General features: G+C 48.0%; 1 protein-coding gene across 2 annotated transcripts in view; it reads right to left on the reverse strand.

Moving 5' to 3' along the window:
* The window catches only part of PIBF1 (progesterone immunomodulatory binding factor 1), a 344,403-nt gene that overhangs the window by 311,721 nt on the left and 11,307 nt on the right, over positions 1-21,375 (reverse strand). For both annotated transcript variants that reach the window (XM_075336819.1, XM_075336818.1), the window contains exons 2-3: positions 20,293-20,544; positions 17,870-17,970 (exon numbers count right to left, since the gene is read on the reverse strand). In XM_075336819.1, coding sequence (XP_075192934.1) covers positions 17,870-17,970; positions 20,293-20,544 — 353 coding nt within the window. The remainder of the gene's footprint in view (positions 1-17,869; positions 17,971-20,292; positions 20,545-21,375) is intronic.

Raw genomic sequence — 21,375 nt, forward strand, 5'->3', positions numbered from 1 at the left:
CTAACTGCTATCTCAGTCAGAGCTTCTTTTCCTTTAGTAAGCTGTTGATCATCCAGAAATATAAGATGACTTGGGTCCACATACACAGCTGCCAGAAGAATTTTATTTTCTAATAGCAGTGTCTTTCTCCGTATCATTGAGGCAGCAATGCCATGTGCGATTAAACCTTCTCTTTGGGAAAGGGAAAAAACAGCAAGTTTTCTGACCCCTTTAAAAAAATTACAAGCTGAGGATTTACCTCATGGTATTTTTGTAGTCAATATAAATGAGGAAGAAATTCCTGCAATTCGGCCACCTGTGTCTATTGACCTTCAATTGGTGTTATCTGAGTGTTGACCATGTGTATAAGAAAGGGTTTCAGTTCAAGCAATCATTAAATCATTAAACCCCTTCACGACCGGCTGATTTTTCACTTTCCATTTTTTTTTCCGCCATTCTTCTTCCGAGAGACGTAACTTTTTTATTTTTCAGTCAATATGGTCATGTGCGGGCTCATTTTTTGCGGAACGAGCTGTACTATTGAAATGAAACCATAAGTTTTACCATACAGTGTACTGTAAAACGGCAAACAAATTCCAAATGCGGAAAAATTGCAAAAGAAAATGCAATAGCACTATTGTTTTTGAGATATTTTATTCACTGTGTTCACTATATGGTAAAACTGATGTGTGGGTGTGATGCCTCAGGTCAGTGCGAGTTTGTAGACACCAAACATGTATAGGTTTACTTTTATAGAAGGGGTAAAAAAAAAAAAAAAAAAAAAAAAAAGTGGCACACGTTTTACGCCATATTCCATGACCTGTAGTGTTCTCATTTTTTGGGATCTATGACTCAGTGATGGCTTATTTTTTGCGTCTTGTGCTGACGTTTTTAACGGTACCATTTTTGCGCAGATGCTACATTTTGATCACCTGTTATTGCATTTTGTGGCACCCAAAAAAAACGTAATTTTGGCAATTGGAATTTTTTTACCACCACGCTGTTTACTGATCAGATTAATTGATTTTATATTTTGATAGATCGGTCGTTTCTGACCGCGGCGATACCAAATGTGTGCATATTTTTTATTTCGTTAACCCTTTAATTTTCAATGGGGCAAAGAAGGGAATTTTGTTTACTTACCGTAAATTCCTTTTCTTCTAGCTCCAATTGGGAGACCCAGACAATTGGGTGTATAGGCTATGCCTCCGGAGGCCGCACAAAGTATTACACTAAAAGTGTAAAGCCCCTCCCCTTCTGCCTATACACCCCCCGTGCTCCCACGGGCTCCTCAGTTTTGGTGCAAAAGCAAGAAGGAGGAAAAAATTATAAACTGGTTTAAAGTAAATTCAATCCGAAAGAATATCGGAGAACTGAAACCATTCAACATGAACAACATGTGTACACAAAAAAACAGGGGCGGGTGCTGGGTCTCCCAATTGGAGCTAGAAGAAAAGGAATTTACGGTAAGTAAACAAAATTCCGTTCTTCTTTGTCGCTCCATTGGGAGACCCAGACAATTGGGACGTCCAAAAGCAGTCCCTGGGTGGGTAAATAATACCTCATAATAGAGCCGTAACGGCTCCGTCCTACAGGTGGGCAACCGCCGCCTGATGGACTCGCCTACCTAGGCTGGCATCCGCCGAAGCATAGGTATGCACCTGATAGTGTTTCGTGAAAGTGTGCAGGCTCGACCAGGTAGCCGCCTGACACACCTGCTGAGCCGTAGCCTGGTGCCTCAAAGCCCAGGACGCACCCACGGCTCTGGTAGAATGGGCCTTCAGCCCTGAGGGAACCGGAAGCCCAGCTGAACGGTAAGCTTCTAGAATTGGTTCCTTGATCCACCGAGCCAGGGTTGATTTGGAAGCCTGTGACCCTTTACGCTGGCCAGCGACAAGGACAAAGAGTGCATCCGAGCGGCGCAGGGGCGCCGTACGAGAAATGTAGAGTCTGAGTGCTCTCACCAGATCTAACAAGTGCAAATCCTTTTCACATTGGTGAATTGGATGAGGGCAAAAAGAGGGTAAGGAGATATCCTGATTGAGATGAAAGGGGGATACCACCTTAGGGAGAAATTCCAGAACCGGACGCAGAACCACCTTGTCCTGGTGAAACACCAGGAAAGGGGCTTTGCATGACAATGCTGCTAGCTCAGACACTCTCCGAAGTGAAGTGACTGCTACTAGGAAAACCACTTTCTGCGAAAGGCGTGCGAGAGAAATATCCCTCATTGGCTCGAACGGTGGTTTCTGAAGAACCATCAGCACCCTGTTCAGATCCCAGGGTTCCAACGGACGTTTGTAAGGAGGGACGATGTGACAAACCCCCTGCAGGAACGTGCGTACCTGTGGAAGTCTGGCCAAGCGCTTCTGAAAAAACACAGAGAGCGCAGAGACTTGTCCCTTAAGGGAGCCAAGCGACAAACCCTTTTCCAATCCGGACTGAAGAAAGGACTGTGAGGCAAATCCCGGGATATGAAGATGAATTATGACTCCAGTCATAATCCCTCATCACTCCCTGGCAGTGCCCCCTCCCTTCTTGTTCTCAGTGTTCCACTTACACCTCCATGGCCATGTCCTGTGATATGGAAATTAGGTGGCTTGGGGACAATGGACACAGGATGACTCCCTGCCGTGACCCTGTAGTGGGGGCTGCTAGCTAGTTAGCAAGGCTATGGAAATAGCCAGACAGAACGACTCCAGTAAAAAATGGTTCATATCTCGCAAGCCATATTTCCGATAAATATGGCAACCATAAAAATGGTGTCTCCGCATGCGGACGATGCCGGCACACCCTTTTTATGGGAGCAGGACATTGGGAAATGCCCCAGGCGTGATATCAGCCAATGTGGAACTAGTAGACGAGTCATGAGTCCTCTCATTCTGTAGCTAAATTCATAACTGTCACAATGAGAGCATTGGCGTCCGCCTACGACGCTCCCAGGCAAAGTTATGGCCCATATTCCATGTTGTGGATTGTCCATAACTCAAGCCAGGGGTGGAGCAGTGCTCCCTCTGAGGTCACTAAGGTAGGAGGGGACCTGGATTTGCCCAGGTTGATAACCCTACTTCGGCCATTTTCCAGGGTTCTTTTCGCTGGGGGCACGTGTAGGAAACATCTGTGGGAAGGATCCTAGAAACCTGGGTACAGCGCCCCCCTGTGGCCAGACGCAACAAGGTAACTGCTGGAACTGTGTATGCCTGTTTGTAACCCATGCTTTGATTGTAACTGTACTCTGACATATGTATATTCTGTAGATTCCCTATTGTATATATTGTAGTTTCTAGTGTGCTTTAGGCTGATTAAATTATATAATTAATCTTGGGCTGTTCTGTTATCTCGATCTTGAATCCCACGTCTGTGTGTTCGGCTAATAGTTACCGTAAATCGGTTGGTGGCAGCGAATTGTGCCAAGGATTATTGTGGGGAGGCCAGTGAGATTCGGGGAGATTTTATATATTCCGCCCGCGGAGGTCGGGGGAATATATACCTTACTCTCACCGGGGACCCTTCAATAATCGGCATAAGTAGTATAGCGGCCTCCTTGCTTATGGTCGGGCAATTCCATAATTGGCCTGACTATAAGAGGGGCGCTAGAGAGCGCGTCACGTGCTCTGTCTGTCGGTCGGGAGGTATAAAGGAGGGGTGACCCCCACTTGTTACCCCCCGATTGTGACGTACTGGTAGCCAGCGCGGGGGATTTCTGAGTGACCCCCCCCGGTGGTTTGTGACAAGGACAGAAAAGTGGGCAAGGCAAATGGCCAGGGAGAAAAACCCTGATCAGAGCACCACGACAGGAATATTTTCCACGTCCTGTGGTAGATCTTGGCGGACGTTGGTTTCCTGGCCTGTCTCATAGTGGCAATGACCTCTTGAGATAATCCTGAAGACGCTAAGATCCAGGACTCAATGGCCACACAGTCAGGTTGAGGGCCGCAGAATTCAGATGGAAAAACGGCCCTTGAGACAGCAAGTCTGTTCGGTCTGGTAGTGCCCACGGTTGGCCGACCGTGAGATGCCACAGATCCGGGTACCACGACCTCCTCGGCCAGTCTGGAGCGACGAGGATGGCGCGGCGGCAGTCGGCCCTGATCTTGCGTAACACTCTGGGCAACAGTGCCAGCGGAGGAAACACATAAGGGAGTTGAAACTGCGACCAATCCTGAACTAAGGCGTCTGCCGCCAGAGCTCTGTGATCGTGAGAACGTGCCATGAATGCCGTGACCTTGTTGTTGTGCCGGGACGCCATTAGGTCGACGTCCGGCATCCCCTAGCGGCAACAGATCTCCTGAAACACGTCCGGGTGAAGGGACCATTCCCCTGCGTCCATGCCCTGGCGACTGAGAAAATCCGCTTCCCAGTTTTCCACGCCCGGGATGTGAACTGCGGAGATGGTGGAGGCCGTGGCTTCCACCCACATCAAAATCCGCCGGACTTCCTGGAAGGCTTGCCGACTGCGTGTTCCTCCTTGGTGGTTGATGTAAGCCACCGCTGTGGAGTTGTCCGACTGAATTCGGATCTGCTTGCCTTCCAGCCACTGCTGGAACGCTTTTAGGGCCAGATACACTGCCCTTATCTCCAGAACATTGATCTGAAGGGAAGACTCTGTCTGAGTCCAAGTCCCCTGAGCCCTGTGGTGGAGAAAGACCGCTCCCCACCCTGACAGACTCGCGTCCGTCGTGACCACCGCCCAGGATGGGGGTAGGAAGGATTTCCCCTTCGATAATGAAGTGGGATGAAGCCACCACCGAAGGGAAGCTTTGGTTGCCTGAGAGAGGGAGACGCTCCTGTCGAGGGACGTCGGCTTCCTGTCCCATTTGCGTAGGATGTCCCATTGAAGAGGACGCAGGTGAAACTGCGCGAAAGGGACTGCCTCCATTGCTGCCACCATCTTCCCAACGAAGTGCATGAGGCGCCTCAAGGGGTGTGACTGACCCTGAAGGAGAGATTGCACCCCCGTCTGTAGTGAACGCTGCTTGTTCAGCGGAAGCTTCACTATCGCTGAGAGGGTATGAAACTCCATGCCAAGATATGTCAGCGATTGGGCCGGTGTCAGATTTGACTTTGGAAAATTGATGATCCACCCGAAACTCTGGAGAGTCTCCAGAGTAGCGGTGAGGCTGTGCTGGCATGCCTCTTGAGAGGGAGCCTTGACCAGCAGATCGTCTAAGTAAGGGATCACCGAGTGACCCTGAGAGTGGAGGACCGCCACTACTGCAGCCATGACCTTGGTGAAAACCCGTGGGGCTGTCGCCAGGCCGAACGGCAGTGCCACGAACTGAAGGTGTTCGTCTCCTATGGCGAAGCGCAGGAAGCGCTGATGCTCTGGAGCAATCGGTACGTGGAGATAAGCATCTTTGATATCGATCGATGCAAGGAAATCTCCTTGGGACATTGAGGCGATGACGGAGCGGAGGGATTCCATCCGGAACCGCCTGGTCTTTACGTGTTTGTTGAGCAGTTTTAGGTCCAGGACAGGACGGAAAGACCCGTCCTTCTTTGGAACCACAAACAGGTTGGAGTAAAAACCGTGACCCTGTTGCTGAAGAGGAACGGGGACCACCACTCCTTCTGCCTTCAGAGTGCCCAGCGCCTGCAGAAGAGCATCGGCTCGCTCGGGAGGCGGAGATGTTCTGAAAAATCGAGTCGGAGGACGAGAGCTGAACTCTATCCTGTAACCGTGAGACAGGATGTCTCTCACCCAACGGTCTTTTACCTGTGGCAGCCAAATGTCGGAAAAGCTGGAGAGCCTGCCACCGACCGAGGATGCGGTGTGAGGAGGCCGTAAGTCATGAGGAAGCCGCCTTGGTAGCGGCACCTCCAGCGGTCTTTTTAGGGCGTGACTTAGACCGCCATGGATCGGAGTTCCTCTGATCCTTCTGAGGCCTTTTGTACGAGGAGAATTGGGACCTGCCCGCACCCCGAAAGGACCGAAACCTTGACTGTCCCCTCCTCTGTTGGGGTAATTTTGGTTTGGCCTGGGGTAAGGATGTTTCCTTTCCCTTGGATTGTTTGATGATCTCATCCAGCCTCTCACCAAACAAACGGTCGCCAGAAAATGGCAAACCGGTTAAGGACTTTTTGGAAGCCGAATCTGCCTTCCATTCCCGTAGCCACAAGGCCCTGCGTATTGCCACCGAATTGTCGGCTGCAACCGCCGTACGGCTCGCAGAGTCCAGGACAGCATTAATAGCGTAGGACGCAAATGCCGACGTTTGAGAAGTTATGGACGCCACTTGCGGCGCAGACGTACGTGTGACTGCGTCAATTTGCGCTTGACCCGCTGAGATAGCTTGGAGTGCCCATACGGCTGCGAATGCTGGAGCAAAAGACGCGCCGATAGCTTCATAGATGGATTTCAACCAGAGCTCCATCTGTCTGTCAGTGGCATCCTTGAGCGAAGCCCCATCTTCAACTGCAACTAAGGATCTAGCCGCCAGTCTGGAGATTGGAGGATCCACCTTGGGACACTGAGTCCAGCCCTTGACCACGTCAGGGGGGAAGGGATAACGTGTATCCTTAAGGCGCTTGGGAAAACGCTTATCTGGAAAAACTCGGTGTTTCTGGACTGCCTCTCTGAAATCGGAGTGATCCAGAAACATACTCGTTGTACGCTTGGGGAACCTGAAACGGAATTTCTCCTGCTGAGAGGCTGACTCCTCCGCTGGAGGAGCCGAGGGAGAAATATCCAACATTTGATGTATGGACGCGATAAGATCATTCACTATGGCGTCACCATCAGGAGTATCAAGGTTGAGAGCGGCCTCAGGATCAGAATCCTGATCAGCTACCTCCGCTTCATCATACAGAGAGTCATCCCTCTGAGACCCTGAACAGAGTCTTGTGGTCGAGGGGACTTCCCAGCGAGCTCGCTTAGGCGGTCTGGGGCTGCGGTCCGTGTTAGAGACCTCACCCTGGGATCTATGAGACACCCCGGGGGAACATTGTTGTTCCGACTGAGGGGAACCAGGGGGCAGTGATTCCACAGTGCCCATGGTCTGAGATACCGGTCTGGACTGCAAAGCTTCTAGAATCTTAGCCATAGTCTCAGAAAGTCTGTCAGTAAAAACTGCAAACTCCATCCCTGTCACCTGGACAGTGTTAGCTGGTTGTTCCCCCTGGGCCCCCCTTAGCAGAGGCTCCGGCTGAGTAAGTGCCACAGGGGCCGAGCAGTGCACACAATGAGGGTCAGTGGAACCTGCCGGTAGCGAGGTTGTACATGCGGCGCAGGCAGCATAGTAAGCCTGTGTTTTGGCACCCCTGCTTCTTGTGGGCGCCATGCTGTTGTCTCCTTTGAGCAACACAACAGGGTATATAGCCAGAAATCAACTGTGCACCATACAGTGTAAAGTATAGCCTGTAAACATATAAACTATAAATACACTTCTGCACCAAGTGGGGCCAGCACCTGAGGTGCTGCTTACCGCCCGCTTAAAGCGGTTGTGTGGCCACCAGAATCCCTGCCTGGGTCCCCCAGAGCTTGTCTCCCCTCTGCAGCGTCCGAGGAGCTGACAGGAATGGCTGCCGGCGTCCTGAGGAGAGGAGGGAGCCGTGGGCGTGACCCAGAAAGTGCGGGAACTGGTGCCCCACTGTGCACAGTGAGGGGGGTGGAGTATGCAAAGCATGCTCCAGCCCTCAGTGCTGCCGTGCTGTACAGCGTCCCGCCCTTCCCCTGACTGGCAGGGCTGGGGGCGGGAAGAAAAGGAGACTAGGCCCAAAAGCCGGGGACTCGAGTTATAAGCGCGGCCGCCGTATAAGCGCGGTCTGCGCGGAAGTCCCCGGCGCACTAACAGTCCCAGCCGCGCCGCAGTGATAACAATGGCAGCGGCGGTCAGCGCGGTAGTCCCCATACAGTAACACACTCAGCGATGCTGCAGTGTATAATGGCACAAACGCGGTCAGCGCCGCGGTCCCCGGTGCACTAGCACACCCAGCAATGCTGGAGTGTTGCTGTGCGCAGTCCCCACGGGGACACAGAGTACCTCAAAGTAGCAGGGCCATGTCCCTGAACGATACTCGGCTCCTATCCAGCAGGGTCCTCAGGAGCTGTGGATGGAGCACGGTCTCAGTGCCTGGAGACCGATAGGATCCCACTTCACCCAGAGCCCTAAGGGGGATGGGGAAGGAAAGCAGCATGTGGGCTCCAGCCTCCGTACCCGCAATGGATACCTCAACCTTAACAACACCGCCGACAAGAGTGGGGTGAGAAGGGAGCATGCTGGGGGCCCTGTTAAGGGCCCTCTTTTCTTCCATCCGACATAGTCAGCAGCTGCTGCTGACTAATCTGTGGAGCTATGCGTGCATGTCTGCCTCCTTCGCACAAAGCAAAAAACTGGGGAGCCCGTGGGAGCACGGGGGGTGTATAGGCAGAAGGGGAGGGGCTTTACACTTTTAGTGTAATACTTTGTGCGGCCTCCGGAGGCATAGCCTATACACCCAATTGTCTGGGTCTCCCAATGGAGCGACAAAGAAAGGGGGGTGTGATTTGAACTTTTAGGGTTTTTTTTTATTTTACTAGTCCCTCTAGGGGGCTATATGGATCAACAATCCGATCGCTCTGGCATATCTGCTGAGAACAGCTATACAGCTGTAAACAGCAGATATGCTAATTTTCTGCCTCACTCAGCTCCGGAGCGAGTGAAACCGAAAGTAATTCATGTGAGCGTCAAGAGTCATCACATGACCCTGTGCTACCATGACAACCACCGGAAGTCACGTGATCATGTCACGTGACTTCCAGTATCGGGTGGTAAGTAAATGTTTACCGCCGATGCCGTTATAGTGGTGCTGTCACATATTGACAGCGCCATTTAAGGGGTTAAACAGCATGAGCAGATAACGATTCTACTCATGCCTAGTAGGCACACATCTTAGCTGTGAACATCAGCTGAGATGTGCGCCGATCGCTGCAAGCTGCCGACAGCAGTAACACTATGACAGCTAGGACGTAATATTACTGCCCACAGTCGTTAAGGGGTTAAATAAGTGCTGCCCCACCGAGTGGCTTGATCGACAATTGCCCCTTTTTCAGCACATCTCTTTAAGGCTAGGTTCACATTTCCACTGTTTTGCATCAGTCACAATCCGCCGCTCTGATAAACAACGCAATACATTTGGCGGATTCCGTTGTTTCCCATAGACTTATATGAGCGGCGGATTGTGACTGCTGCCCTTGCGTTGCATCCTCCGCCCGACTGATTAGTCGTGGAACGACTGCCCGTCGGGCAGCAGGAACGCAGAGTGTAACGGTTTTTGAGCAGCGGAATCCTTATGGTTTCGCTGCGCATGCTCTCTCTCGGCGGCCAAACGATCAGCTGATCGCTCTCAAAAGCCGGCGGCCAGGAGTTCAGCTGATCTCCCGGCCGCCGGCTTTTGAGAGCGATCAGCTGATCACCCGGCGGCCGGCTAATGAGAGCGATCAGCTGATCGTTCTCTCTCACGTTGTACAACGGAATCAGCTTTCTAATTCCAATTCTTGTCATCCGTTGTACAACGCATCAGTCACAAGCGTCAAGCAACACATGTGACTGATACAAAACAACGGAAACGTGAACCTAGCCTAAGATGGAATCAATTTTATGGGCTCTGGCAGCAATAACTAATTTCCTAACCTTCAATCACAGTTCCAGCAGGTTCCTCTTGAAGGCTCTCTCTTATTGCCGGCTGCAGTGCGTGCACAACACAGCGCATATGATGAATAGGAAAGAGATGTGAAGCTGCTTCAACAAGATCATCTAATTCTAAAGTATCATTTTTCTGTAGTAATATCTGATTATTCCTGAGTTACAGGAACAGGACTGTGGCTCCATCTCAAACATGCTGAATTTGAAAAATGTTCTTCTAGCTGCTATTTACCTTCATTATTCTCATTCAGCAGTTAAATTGTACTTACCGTATTTTCCGTTTTATAAGACGCACTGGATTATAAGATGCACCCCAAATGTAAAGTTAAAAAAAAAATGGGGTCCGTCTTATACTCTGGTGTTGTCTTACCAGAGGGGGGCAGCAGTGGTGGTGAATGGGGGGGGGTTACAGGAGGCAGAGGTTCTGCTGGCAGCGGTGGTGGGTCTGTGGCGGCGGCGGAGACGGGTCAGTGGTGGCAGCGGCGGAGACGGGTCAGTGGTGGAGCAGGCCGGTGCAGTGAGTGTCCCAGTCTGTCCGAAGTCCCGGTTCAAGTGATGGTGCCCGAAGCGGTTCATGCGCAGATGGAGCTCTGACCCAAGAGCTCCATCTGCGCACTCACCGACTCCTGGCGCCATCATTTTAAACCGGGACCGCGGACACATTGAAACACCCACCCCACAGCCACTGCAGTCCGCAAAGCCGCCCGCACGCACAGAGTGGCAGCCAGCAGGCCGACCACCCGCACAGAGAAGCAGCTGGCCGCCGGGACAGAGAGGCAACCGGCACACAGCCACAGGCACCCGGTCGCCCGCACGCACGTAGCCACAGACACCCGGTCGCCCGCATGCACGCAGCCACAGGCATCCGGCCGCACGCACGCAGCCACAGGCACCCGGCCGCCCGCACGCACGCAGCCAACCGCACACAGAGCCGCAAAGACAGCCCCACCGGTCAGCTATATTCGGATTTTAAGACACACCCCTCATTTTCCTACCAAATTTATGGGAGAAAAGTGCGTCTTATAATCCGAAAAATATGGTATGTCAGTTACAATAGCAAGAAACTGTTTTTGAGTTCATAATCTTGCAGAACATTTTTTACTTCACTTTAGAGTCTCTAGCAGTTCTGAGATGATGCAGGTGTTCCCTCCTTCCCAGTGTTTTTACCCTTATCTGTAAGGGAGGAGCTTCACTACTTATGTGCATAAGGTGCAGCACAGATTCATCTCAACTATAAGTCTAGTTCATTTGATCAGGAATAGAACAGGCATTTGTAGTGACCAGAAATGCTACTACTAATGTGTGTTCTGTATTATCTATGTAATTACATTTGGGACACCTATTCCCAGCTTTGGGAGGAGATAAATTATTTAGCGTTGCGCTGCCCTCTACTGCCTTGGCTTGGTATTGCAATTTGTATTGCAATTGATTTGAAAGCAAGGAAGTGGCTGTTGGGGGCGGAGCTTGAGGAGGCAGTTGAAAAAAAAACTGTTGTGTGCGGTTAAGTTGCTGTGATGCAGGAGAAAAAAGGAGACCTCCATTGAGATATGCGGGGAGTGTTATTACCACCCTATTCAGAGCGCCCCGCTTCTGCAGCAACAGTGTACTGGAAAAGTAAGCAACAAGCTATACACATATTCTAAGAGAAGGAGAAGGACTGCAGCACTGCGCAGTATATTGCGCTGATCCTCCTCCCCTTATACTTCGCACCATTAATCCAATTTGATAGTGACATCCATCCTCTCAAGGCCGGGATAGGAAAAACTCTTCAACTTGTTCACTGTGTAAGAGAACTCTTTATTGCTATGAAATGACTGTCTATTGGAAATGGGTAAAGCAACTTTGCTTGTTTGACTAAAGAATTGGTTACAAGATTTTAGTAAAGTTCCTCATTCATGTTTTCACAGAATCCTCGGTCTAGGTCTTCCTTCAGTGGCCTTATACCTTGCAGATATCACCACAACTCATAGTCTCCTATCTCTTATTTTCCTTTTCAAATTTCCACCTAACCTAGAGATTTGCTGGAGCCATCAGAGAAACCGTGCCCTGAACATCCTCTGAGGTAGTAGGGCCGGCTTCTCACAAGGCGGTGCGAAAAAAAATGGCGTCACGAACAGGGAACAATCATCGTACAGGAAAACTAGATACACAATAGAAGAAACAGCCTTACATCATCCAAGAATTCCATAACCAGGGAATGACATTTATTGTATCCAGAAAGATACCGAAGAACCCAAAGTTGTTCATCGGAATCGACAAACTAAGTCCGAATACCTTTATCCTGATTCACCACCTGTGGCCAAGTTAGGGTAAGTTCACACAGTGCGTTTTTCGCGGCGTCTTTGCGCGTTTTTGGCCTCAAAACTGCATGACATTGCTTCCCCAGCAAAGTCTATGAGTTTTCATTTTTGCTGTACGCACACAACTTTTTTTTTTAAGATGCGTTTTTGAGCTTAAAAAAAAATGGCCATGTCAATTCTTTCCTGCGTTTTCCCCCCATGCAATGCATTGGAAAAAACGCAGAGATCAAAAACGCAGCAAAATGCAGCCAAAAACGCACCAAATCGCGGTAAAAACTCATGCGTTTTTTTGCCGCGGGTGCGTTTTTTTAGCGGCCAAAAACGCAGAGTCAAAAAAAACGAAGCGTGTGCACATAGCCTTTATTTGAGTATGAACCCTTCTTTGTAACCAATTGTTTAGTCAAACAAAGTTGCTTAGCTGTTAGAGAGAATAATATGGGAAGATACTCTGGACGATGGAACCCCTGGACAACTATTTTCAGCCCAGAACTCCATACACCTGAATCTCCTTAACCCCTTTAGGACGAAGCCAGTTTTGTACTTAATGACCAGGCCATTTTTTGCAATTCTGACCAGTGTCACTTTATGAGGTCATAACTCTGGAACGCTTCAACGGATCCCGGTGATTCTGACATTGTTTTTTCGTGACATATTGTACTTCATGATAGTTATAAATTTAGAACGATATTTTTTGCTTTTATTTGTGAAAAAATCGGAAATTTGATGAAAATTTTGAAAATTTTGCAATTTTCAAACTTTTAATTTTTATGCCCTTAACCCAGAGAGTTATGTCACACAAAACAGTTAATAAATAACATTTCCCACATGTCTACTTTACATTAGCGCAATTTCTGAAACAAAATGTTTTGGGGTTAGGAAGTTAGAAGGGGTCAAAGTTCATCAGCAATTTCCCATTTTTTCAACAAAATTCACAAAACCATTTTTTTAGGGACCACATCACATTTGAAGTGACTTTGAGAGGCCTAAGTGACAGAAAATACCTAAAAGTGACACCATTCTCAAAACAGCACGCCTCAAAGTACTCAAAACCACATCCAAGAAGTTTATTAACCCTTCAGGTGCTTCACAGGAACTAAAGCAAAGTGGAATGAAAAAAAGCAAAAAATAAAATTTTACCTAAAATGTTGCTCTACCCCAAATTTGTTCACTTTTAGAAGAAATAACACAACAAAATGAACCCCAAAACTTGTTACCCACTTTCTTATGAACGCGCCGATACCCCACATGTGGTCAGAAACCTTTGTTTGGACAAATGGGAGGGCTCGGAACAGAAGGAGCAATATTTGAATTTTGGAAAGCAAATTTGGCTGAAATAGATTGCGGGCACCATGTTGCATTTACATGTCCGCCAAGGTACCTAAACAGCAGAAACCCCTTACAAGTGACACCATTTTGGAAACTAGACCCCTTAAGGCTTCTATCTAGGGGTATAGTGAGCATTTTGGATCCACAGGTACTTCACAGATTTTGATAACGTTACGTTGTCACATTGAAAATTTTCATTTTTTTCTCAAAAATGTTGCTTTAGCATCAATTTTTTCACTTTTTCAAGAGGTAATTCCAAAAATGTGACCCCAATGTTTGTTACCCACTTTTTTATGAGCGCGGTGATACCTCACTTGTGGTCTGAAACCTTTGTTTGGAGAAATGGGAGGGCTTGGAACGGAAGGAGCAATATTTGAATTTTGGAAAGGAAATTTGGCTGAAAAAGATTGCGGGCACCATGTCGCATTTGGAGGACCCCTAAGGTACGTAAACAGCAAAAAAACACCACAAGTGACCCCATATTGGAAACTAGGCCCCTCAAGGAATTTATCTTGATGTTTGGTGAGTACCCTGAACCCCCAGGTGCTTTACAGAAGTTTATAACGTTGAGCCATGAAAATAAAAAAATAAAATTTTACCACAAAATTGTTACTTCAACCAGGTAGCTTTTTTTTTCACAAGGGTAACAGGAAAAAAATCACCATGAAATTTATTGCGCAATTTCTCCTGAGTTTGTTGATATCTTGTATGTGGTGGAAATCAACAGTTTGGGCACACTACAGGGCTCAGAAGAGAAGGAGTGCAATTTGACTGCAAAATTGGCTGGAATCAATAGCGGACGCCATGTTGCATTAGGAGAACCCCTGAGGTGCCTAAGCAGTGGAGGTCCCCCACAAGTGACCCCATTCTGGAAATAAGACCCCTCAAGGCTTTAATCTAGGTGTATATTGAGCATTTTGAATCCACGAATACTTCACAGAATTTGATAAGCTTAGGTTGCCATATTGAAATTTTCATTTTTTTCACAAAAATGTTGATTTAGCGACACATTTTTCACTTTTTCAAGAGGCAACAACAAAACGTGTACCCCACAGGTTGTTATCTAATTTCTTGTGAGCGCAGGGATACCACACATGTGGCCAAAAACCTTTGTTTGGATAAATGGGAGGGCTTGGAATGGAAGGAGCACCATTTGAATTTTGGAAAAGTTGAAGTAAATTGCGCGCACCATGTCACATTAGCAGGGCCCCTTGGGCACCTATACATCAGAAACCCCCCACAAGTGACCTCATTTTGGAAACTGGACCCCTCAAGAATTTTATTCAGGAGTATAGTAAACATTTTGAATCCACAGGTACTTCACAAAACTGTTGCTGTATCAAAAAATTTCTCACTGTTAAGGGGGCTTTACACGCTGCGACATCGCTAATGCGGAGTCGTTAGGGTCACGGAATTGGTGACGCACATCCGGCCGCATTAGCGATGTTGCTGCGTGTGACACCGATGAGCGATTTTGCATCGTTGCAAAAACGTGCAAAATCGCTCATCGGTGACACGGGGGTCCATTCTCGATTATCGTTACTGCAGCAGTAACGATGTAGTTCGTCGCTCCTGCGGCAGCACACATCGCTATGTGTGACGCCGCAGGAACGAGGAAGCTCCCCTTACCTGCCTTTCATGTGACACTAAAGGATGCCTAGCCTTGTATTTAGCCCAAAAAAAAAAAAAAAGAATTAAAATAAATGACGTGGAGTCCCCCCTATTTTTGATAGCCAGCTAGGGTAAAGCAGACAGCTGTAGCCTGCAAACCACAGCTGACAGCTTCATCTTGTCTGGTGATCAATTTGGAGGGCTCCCCAAGCTGTTTTTTTTTTTTAATTATTTATAAATAAATAATTAAAAAAAAAAAAACAAACGTGGGGTCCCCCCAAATTAGATCACCAGCCAAGGTGAAGCTGACAGCTGGGGTCTGGTATTCTCAGGATGGGAAGAGCCACGGTTATTGGACTCTTCCCAGCCTAAAAATAGCAGGCCGCAGCCGCCCCAGAAGTGGCGCATCCATTAGATGCGCCAATTCTGGCGCTTCGCCCCAGCTCATCCCGCGCCCTGGTGCGTTGGCTAACGGGGTAATGAATGGGGTTGATACCAGGTGTGTAATGTCACCTGGCATCAAGCCCAGCAATTAGTTATGTCACGGCGTCTATCAGATACCCGACATAACTAATTGACAGTAATAAAAAAAAAATTGACAACAAAAAAAAATTTATTTGAAAAAACACTCCCCCAAACATTCCCTGATTGACCAATTTATTGAAAAGAAAAAAAAAAAATCCACAATAATCCATTTGGATGTCCCACGTCGCCTCTGGACCTTCTAGAATATGGGGGACACGTTCAGGGAACGTATCCCCCATTTTCTAGGAGGGCAGACCCTCCATTTTAGGAGAGTGGGTGCAAAGAATCTGCACCCACCCTCCCTGGGTCACAGCTGCAGAGTGCGAGCAGCAGCCAGCGTCCTGAACACAGGAAGCTGACAGCTGCGCTCTGCTCATGTGACCGGAGTCTGCAGAGAAGGAGCCGGAGGAGGGGGCCGCGGGGGATCAGGGCTCCGACAGGTATGTATGACACCGGGGGACACCGGGGGACACCAGGGGGGGGTAGGGGGGGACCCGGCGGGGCCTAGGGAGCAGGTTTCTGTCGTATGTGTTATGGCACATACGACAGAAACCATAGGAACACTGTAAATGCGGCCGGCGCGCTGCTGTGATCGCCGGTGCGCGCGGCCATCTTGGATTTTCGGGAGGGGGTTGGGGGTCGGGGGGGGCACTTTGGGGACACCGGGGGACCGGAGGGAACCGGGAAAAAGATTTATCTCCCATCTGGCATGTTTGATCATGCCAGATGGGAGATAAATCATTTTTTACCGGCGCGGTCATTTACTATAACTTGATGATCGGTATACGGTGTATACCGGTCATCAGGTGAGCGGGGACCGGAAAAACCGGCCCGAATCATGATCTCCAGGGTCTCAGCTACCCCCGGCAGCTGAGACCCCGGAAATTTTCTGACTCTGGGGGGCGCTAGACCCTTTTTTCCGACCGCCGTTAAAAAGCGGCGGATCGGAAAAAGTACCCTTATTTACCGCCGTTAAAAGGCGTATCGGCGGTCGTAAAGGGGTTAATATACAATATACATCTCCTTGTGAAGGAAAAAGCTTAAACATTTATAACAAACAAGATCTCACTATATTAAAAATGTATTGGTTAACTGCGCATCTCACCTCAAGTTATCTGTAGTTTTTACTACAGTTTATGTAGTTGTTAATTGTTTTTGTCTAATTAGTAGCCTTTTACCCTTCTATTATCCCTTAAAAAAGAACTGTTATGCAATCTTAGACGAATGTTTTGACTCAATCAATTCATTTATGCTCTTATTGAAGATTGAAATAATATACTTATTGAGATTGTAGAGATTAATCTGATTTCCCTCTCCTCCTTCCATTCCCACATCTAACCTTCTTCACTCCTTCCTCTCCCTCCCACCATTACCATCTCGAATAAAGGCGATCTTCAAGCTTTCTTCCTTTCTCCCCTCCCTTCCCCACTCTATCCTATGTAAGCTGTTTGTACAAATTTGAATTAAGCTCTTTGGAAACAAAGTTGCTTTATCCATTTCAAATAGGCAATGGATAACAATAAAGAGTTCTCTTACACAGTGAACAAGTTGAAGTGTTTTTCCTATGCTGGCCTTATGACTATGGATGTCACTATCAATTGGACGAACAGTGCGGGGTATAAGGGGAGGAGGATCAGCGCAATATACTGCGCAGTGTTGCAGTCTTTTCCTTGTCTTAGGATATGGGTATAGCTTGTTGCTTACTTTTCCAGTACTCTTTTGCTGCAGAAGCGGGGCGCTCTGAATAGGGTGCGAATTACACCCCCCACATATCTCAATGGAGGTCTCTTTTTTTTCTCCAGCATGACAGCAGCTCAACCGCATACAACCAAATTTTCTTTCAACTGCCTCCTCAAGCTCCGCCCCCAACAGCTGAAAGAACATTTCATTGCTCAATGCTGAGCCCACAAATTCGTTTGGAGAACCCAGGTAGGGACTACTCACTTGCCTGGCTACATGTCTTGCTGTCACGGTCAGCTACCTAAGCTTGCTGCTATCTCTTCTCAGTGGGTGACAGCCAAATGCAGGGTGCTGCTGGCCTGGGATAGTTGGCCCTGGAAGCCCCGAAGTCACAAAGATTCTAATACCTGCCGGGCCAGCAAAAGGGCGAGACTCTGTCGCTTGTACCATCTTGTGTTTTTGCTAGGAATGTACAATATTTTAATGCCTGTTGGTGAATCAACAAAGTCTTATCAATATGTGGTTCCCCCACCCCGTTTTGTTGGAGTAGTGTTCTGCCCACGAGGAAGGATTGCACCCAGTGGGATGAGCCCTGGTCCGCGCAGCCTCTTTGAAGACAGACAGGCCAGCGGAGCACCCACTGACCCCCATGTCTCCATACAGGGCTCACGTGATATAATGCACCGCTGGTTCAGGGAGACCCTGCGCCGACACTGCTGGAGTGTTGCCCGCACTAGAGATCATGTAATTATTCTACATGGAGGAATATTGTAATTGAGAAAAGCTTGCCTGAGAAGTGGACAACATCTTTAAATGTGATCTTACCTGGCATCTTCCTGCTGGATTTTGGTTTGTGTTTCAAGTCTTAAAGCCAGTAGTTGCTTCTGATGAATGGTGTCATTCAATTTCTCTTCAAGCTCCTCAATCTAGGAAACAAAAAAAAGCAAACAACAAAAGTGTTAAAGGCCAGAAAAAGAAAACGCAGTCTATAATAAAACCAACTCCCGTATGTGTCATCAGACATCCAGACCATGAAAACCCATGTCTGACCTCTGCTATCAATAAATGTCTGCATAGTGCAGGTCAATAATAGCACCTGTACTGCCTGCTGCCCCATTCATTAGCTACTGTATTTAAAGAGGTTCTCTGAGAACAGCAGTAATTACACCCTTTTAAAACAAAAAACAAAAAAAAAACCAAAAAAACACAACTACTCACCTCTTCAATATCCTCGATGATCCAACATAAATGTTCTGGGGCTGACCCCGCTTTTTATTTCAGGCTATCCGCGGTAACATGCACAACCAGCATCTCACTACTGCCACCGATCACCGGTCTCTGCAGTCACGTACCACACTTACTAGCATGATCACCTCTCGCTAATGACGTTTTTGTTGGAATCCTAAAATATATCCGCTGATGGGGACCTTGATAGAGTTGATGATTCACTATGGACGCTGTCTGGCCTCTGACCTGGCAGTATTTGTCGTCTTTTTCAGACATGCATAAAAGCGAGGTTAACCACGAATACTGCCAGGTTGGAGGGCGTGCAGTGTCCACAATGACCCGCCAGCTTCATTGCAGTTAATGTCTGTCAAGGCTCCCAAAGGAATGCAGTTTTTTTGGGGGGGGGATTCTGACAGAAACCCACCACTTAATGCTCACTATGGAGCAATGCATATGGGTGAGCCTAGTCTTACATAGGTGGCACATGTCCATGTGTCCTGGGTTATCTTCATCTATTTTTAGGGGGAGCCAAGAGCAGGAACTCCCTCAAATACCCAACTGTCACTATGGAGCACTGAAACTGAACAGCCCCTTGAAATGCTAATTTTTACTTCTATGACAGTGAAATGAGTCTTACCTGATGGGTTTGTGTTGTTCTGGCCAATTACAGGGATTGTTTACAGCAATTATTGTTCCTGACACACATAACAATAAAAGGTACTGTCACACATAACGAGATCGCTAGCGAGATCGCTGCTGAGTCACGGTTTCTGTGACGCAGTAGCGATCCCGTTAGCGATCTCGTTATGTGTGACATCTACCAGAGATCAGGCCCCTGCTGAGAGATCTCTAGTCGTTGCCGAATGGTCCAGGCCATTTTCTTCAAAGGCGATGTCCTGCTGGGCAGGACACATCGCTGTGTTTGACACTGTGTGACAGGGTCACAGTGACTGCTGAGATCACTATACAGGTCGGTACTGCGACCTGTATCGTTCCTGCATCGTTGGTAAGGTCTGACTGTGTGACATCTCACCAGCGACCTCCCAGCGACTTACCAGCAATCCCTATCAGGTTGCATCGTTTTCGGGATCGCTGGTAAGACGTTGTGTGTGACTGGGCCTTAAGGCTATGTGCCCACGGGGGAAAGTGTCCTGCGGTTATATCCGCAGGACATTCTGCAGGATCTCCCAGAAAACCGCAGCACAACTTTGTCTGTTTCCATGCTGCGGTTTATTTGTGTAATGTCCTGCGGATATGCTGCGGGCATTCTGCATTGAGGATACAGTTCCATGGCTTCGGCACTGCATCCTCAATGCAGAACAAGTGCTGAGTGATCGGGGCGTTCATACCTCCATCACGCAGCACTTCTCTCAGTCTCCGGCTGGGTCTACATTGTGAAGGAGAAGGTGGGCGGGCCTGAACTAGCTCTGGCTGTCACATGACCGGAGCTCGTGCAGGCCCCGGCCACCTTCTCCTTCCTGCTCCTGTGCACCGAGGGAAAATGACCGGGTGTCTGCTATCAAGGCAGGTAAGTATGGGACCAAGGCAGGGGATTTCCGCAGGTAATGCCGCAGGAATAATTGACATGCAGTTATGTGCGGCTGCGGGATATCCGCAGTATGTTCCGCAACCGCACATTCCGCAACGTGGACACAGCACTCCCCATGTCCCATAGGATAACATGGGGAGGGTCTGTACATGCTGAAACCTGCGGGTTTATCTGGAAAATCCAGATAAATCCGCAGGTTTTCCACGGCAAAATCCGCAGAAGCAAGTTCCCGTGGGCACAGGGCCTAAATGAGATAACCACATGGAAGTTATCACCGATATCTGCACAGAAAGTCCTTACTTGACCAGAATCCCCATCTATGACACAAGGATGGCCATATTAACCTGTACAGTTATCAGATTTAGTCCTTCAGGTTTGGGCCGGTATAAATGGCACCAATGTTGGCTGCTCCACACTAAACTATTCATGATAAAGTCACAGACCACCGGTCAAGAGGTCATCTAGCACGTACCTTGGTCAGGTATTCTCCTTTCAGGTTGTCAATCATCAGGTTCTTCTGGGAAAGTTCTATCTTCTGCAGCTGAAGATTGTGAAGAAGCTCCTTCCTTTCAATCAGCTGTCGAGTGATTTTTGTGGAACCATTGTGCTCCTCGGATGAGGAAATATCATCTGTGGGCACTGTTGTTTCCAGGCTGATGTCTTCTGACTCTAAAGAGCTGGAGATATTTGCTTTTCTGCTCATTTTCCGAGACATGTTTACGATCTGCAAAAAGCCAATAAAAAATAAAGTGAATGGGTAGATCTGCTGTAGTACCCGAGAATGACCACTACTCAGTATGTGGCGCTCTGGCCCACCACAAGACCTGCTAACAGCTGACTGGTACCGGGAGTCTGATCCGTCCCATTCCGATATCAGCCATTAATATCAAAGCCATTTAATTTTGCATTTAGGAAGCAAATGAGAAAAAAAAATAAAAAATTGTGCAGACTGTCCTTGCTTTAAAACAAAAGAAAATCTCCTTCGACCAGAACACTGAGGCTTCTGTGGCTACACGACGACATTGACCACTATACAGATCACAAGGCGAAAGATCACTGTATGGGAGAGGGTCCGCAACAACCAAGCCACAAAACAGGATCATTTGGATTTACTTGTGATCTCCAGATCACAATGCGACCCCCAATCACTTGTAATATACTGCGGTGTATCAGAGACATCTAGCGATCCTTGGCCCTGCAACCTGGGCTGCAGTATTGGCACAGGCTTATTGTTATGCCCTACTTCACACTATTTTTCTCATTTTTAACCCAAAAAAGCCAACATTTCTTTTTAATTGACTTTTCAGTGATGTTTCTCATTTTTGTAACAAACGGTCATTTTCTACCATTTTCATCACAAAGTCAACAACAGGAAAAACTTAAGAAAACAAGAAACCGTACGTAGAGCATGTCAAGTGCCCCAATACACCACTGATCAGACAATATTGTGTATATAGACTTCTCAATTATTTCCCGTATACTTTGCACCCACAATTATATATTAAAAAAAAAAAAAAAAACGCAAAAGGGACAATGTGATGTCACTGTGTCCCAC

This window comes from Anomaloglossus baeobatrachus, chromosome 2, assembly GCF_048569485.1.
Source record: "Anomaloglossus baeobatrachus isolate aAnoBae1 chromosome 2, aAnoBae1.hap1, whole genome shotgun sequence".
Taxonomy (NCBI): Eukaryota; Metazoa; Chordata; class Amphibia; order Anura; family Aromobatidae; genus Anomaloglossus; species Anomaloglossus baeobatrachus.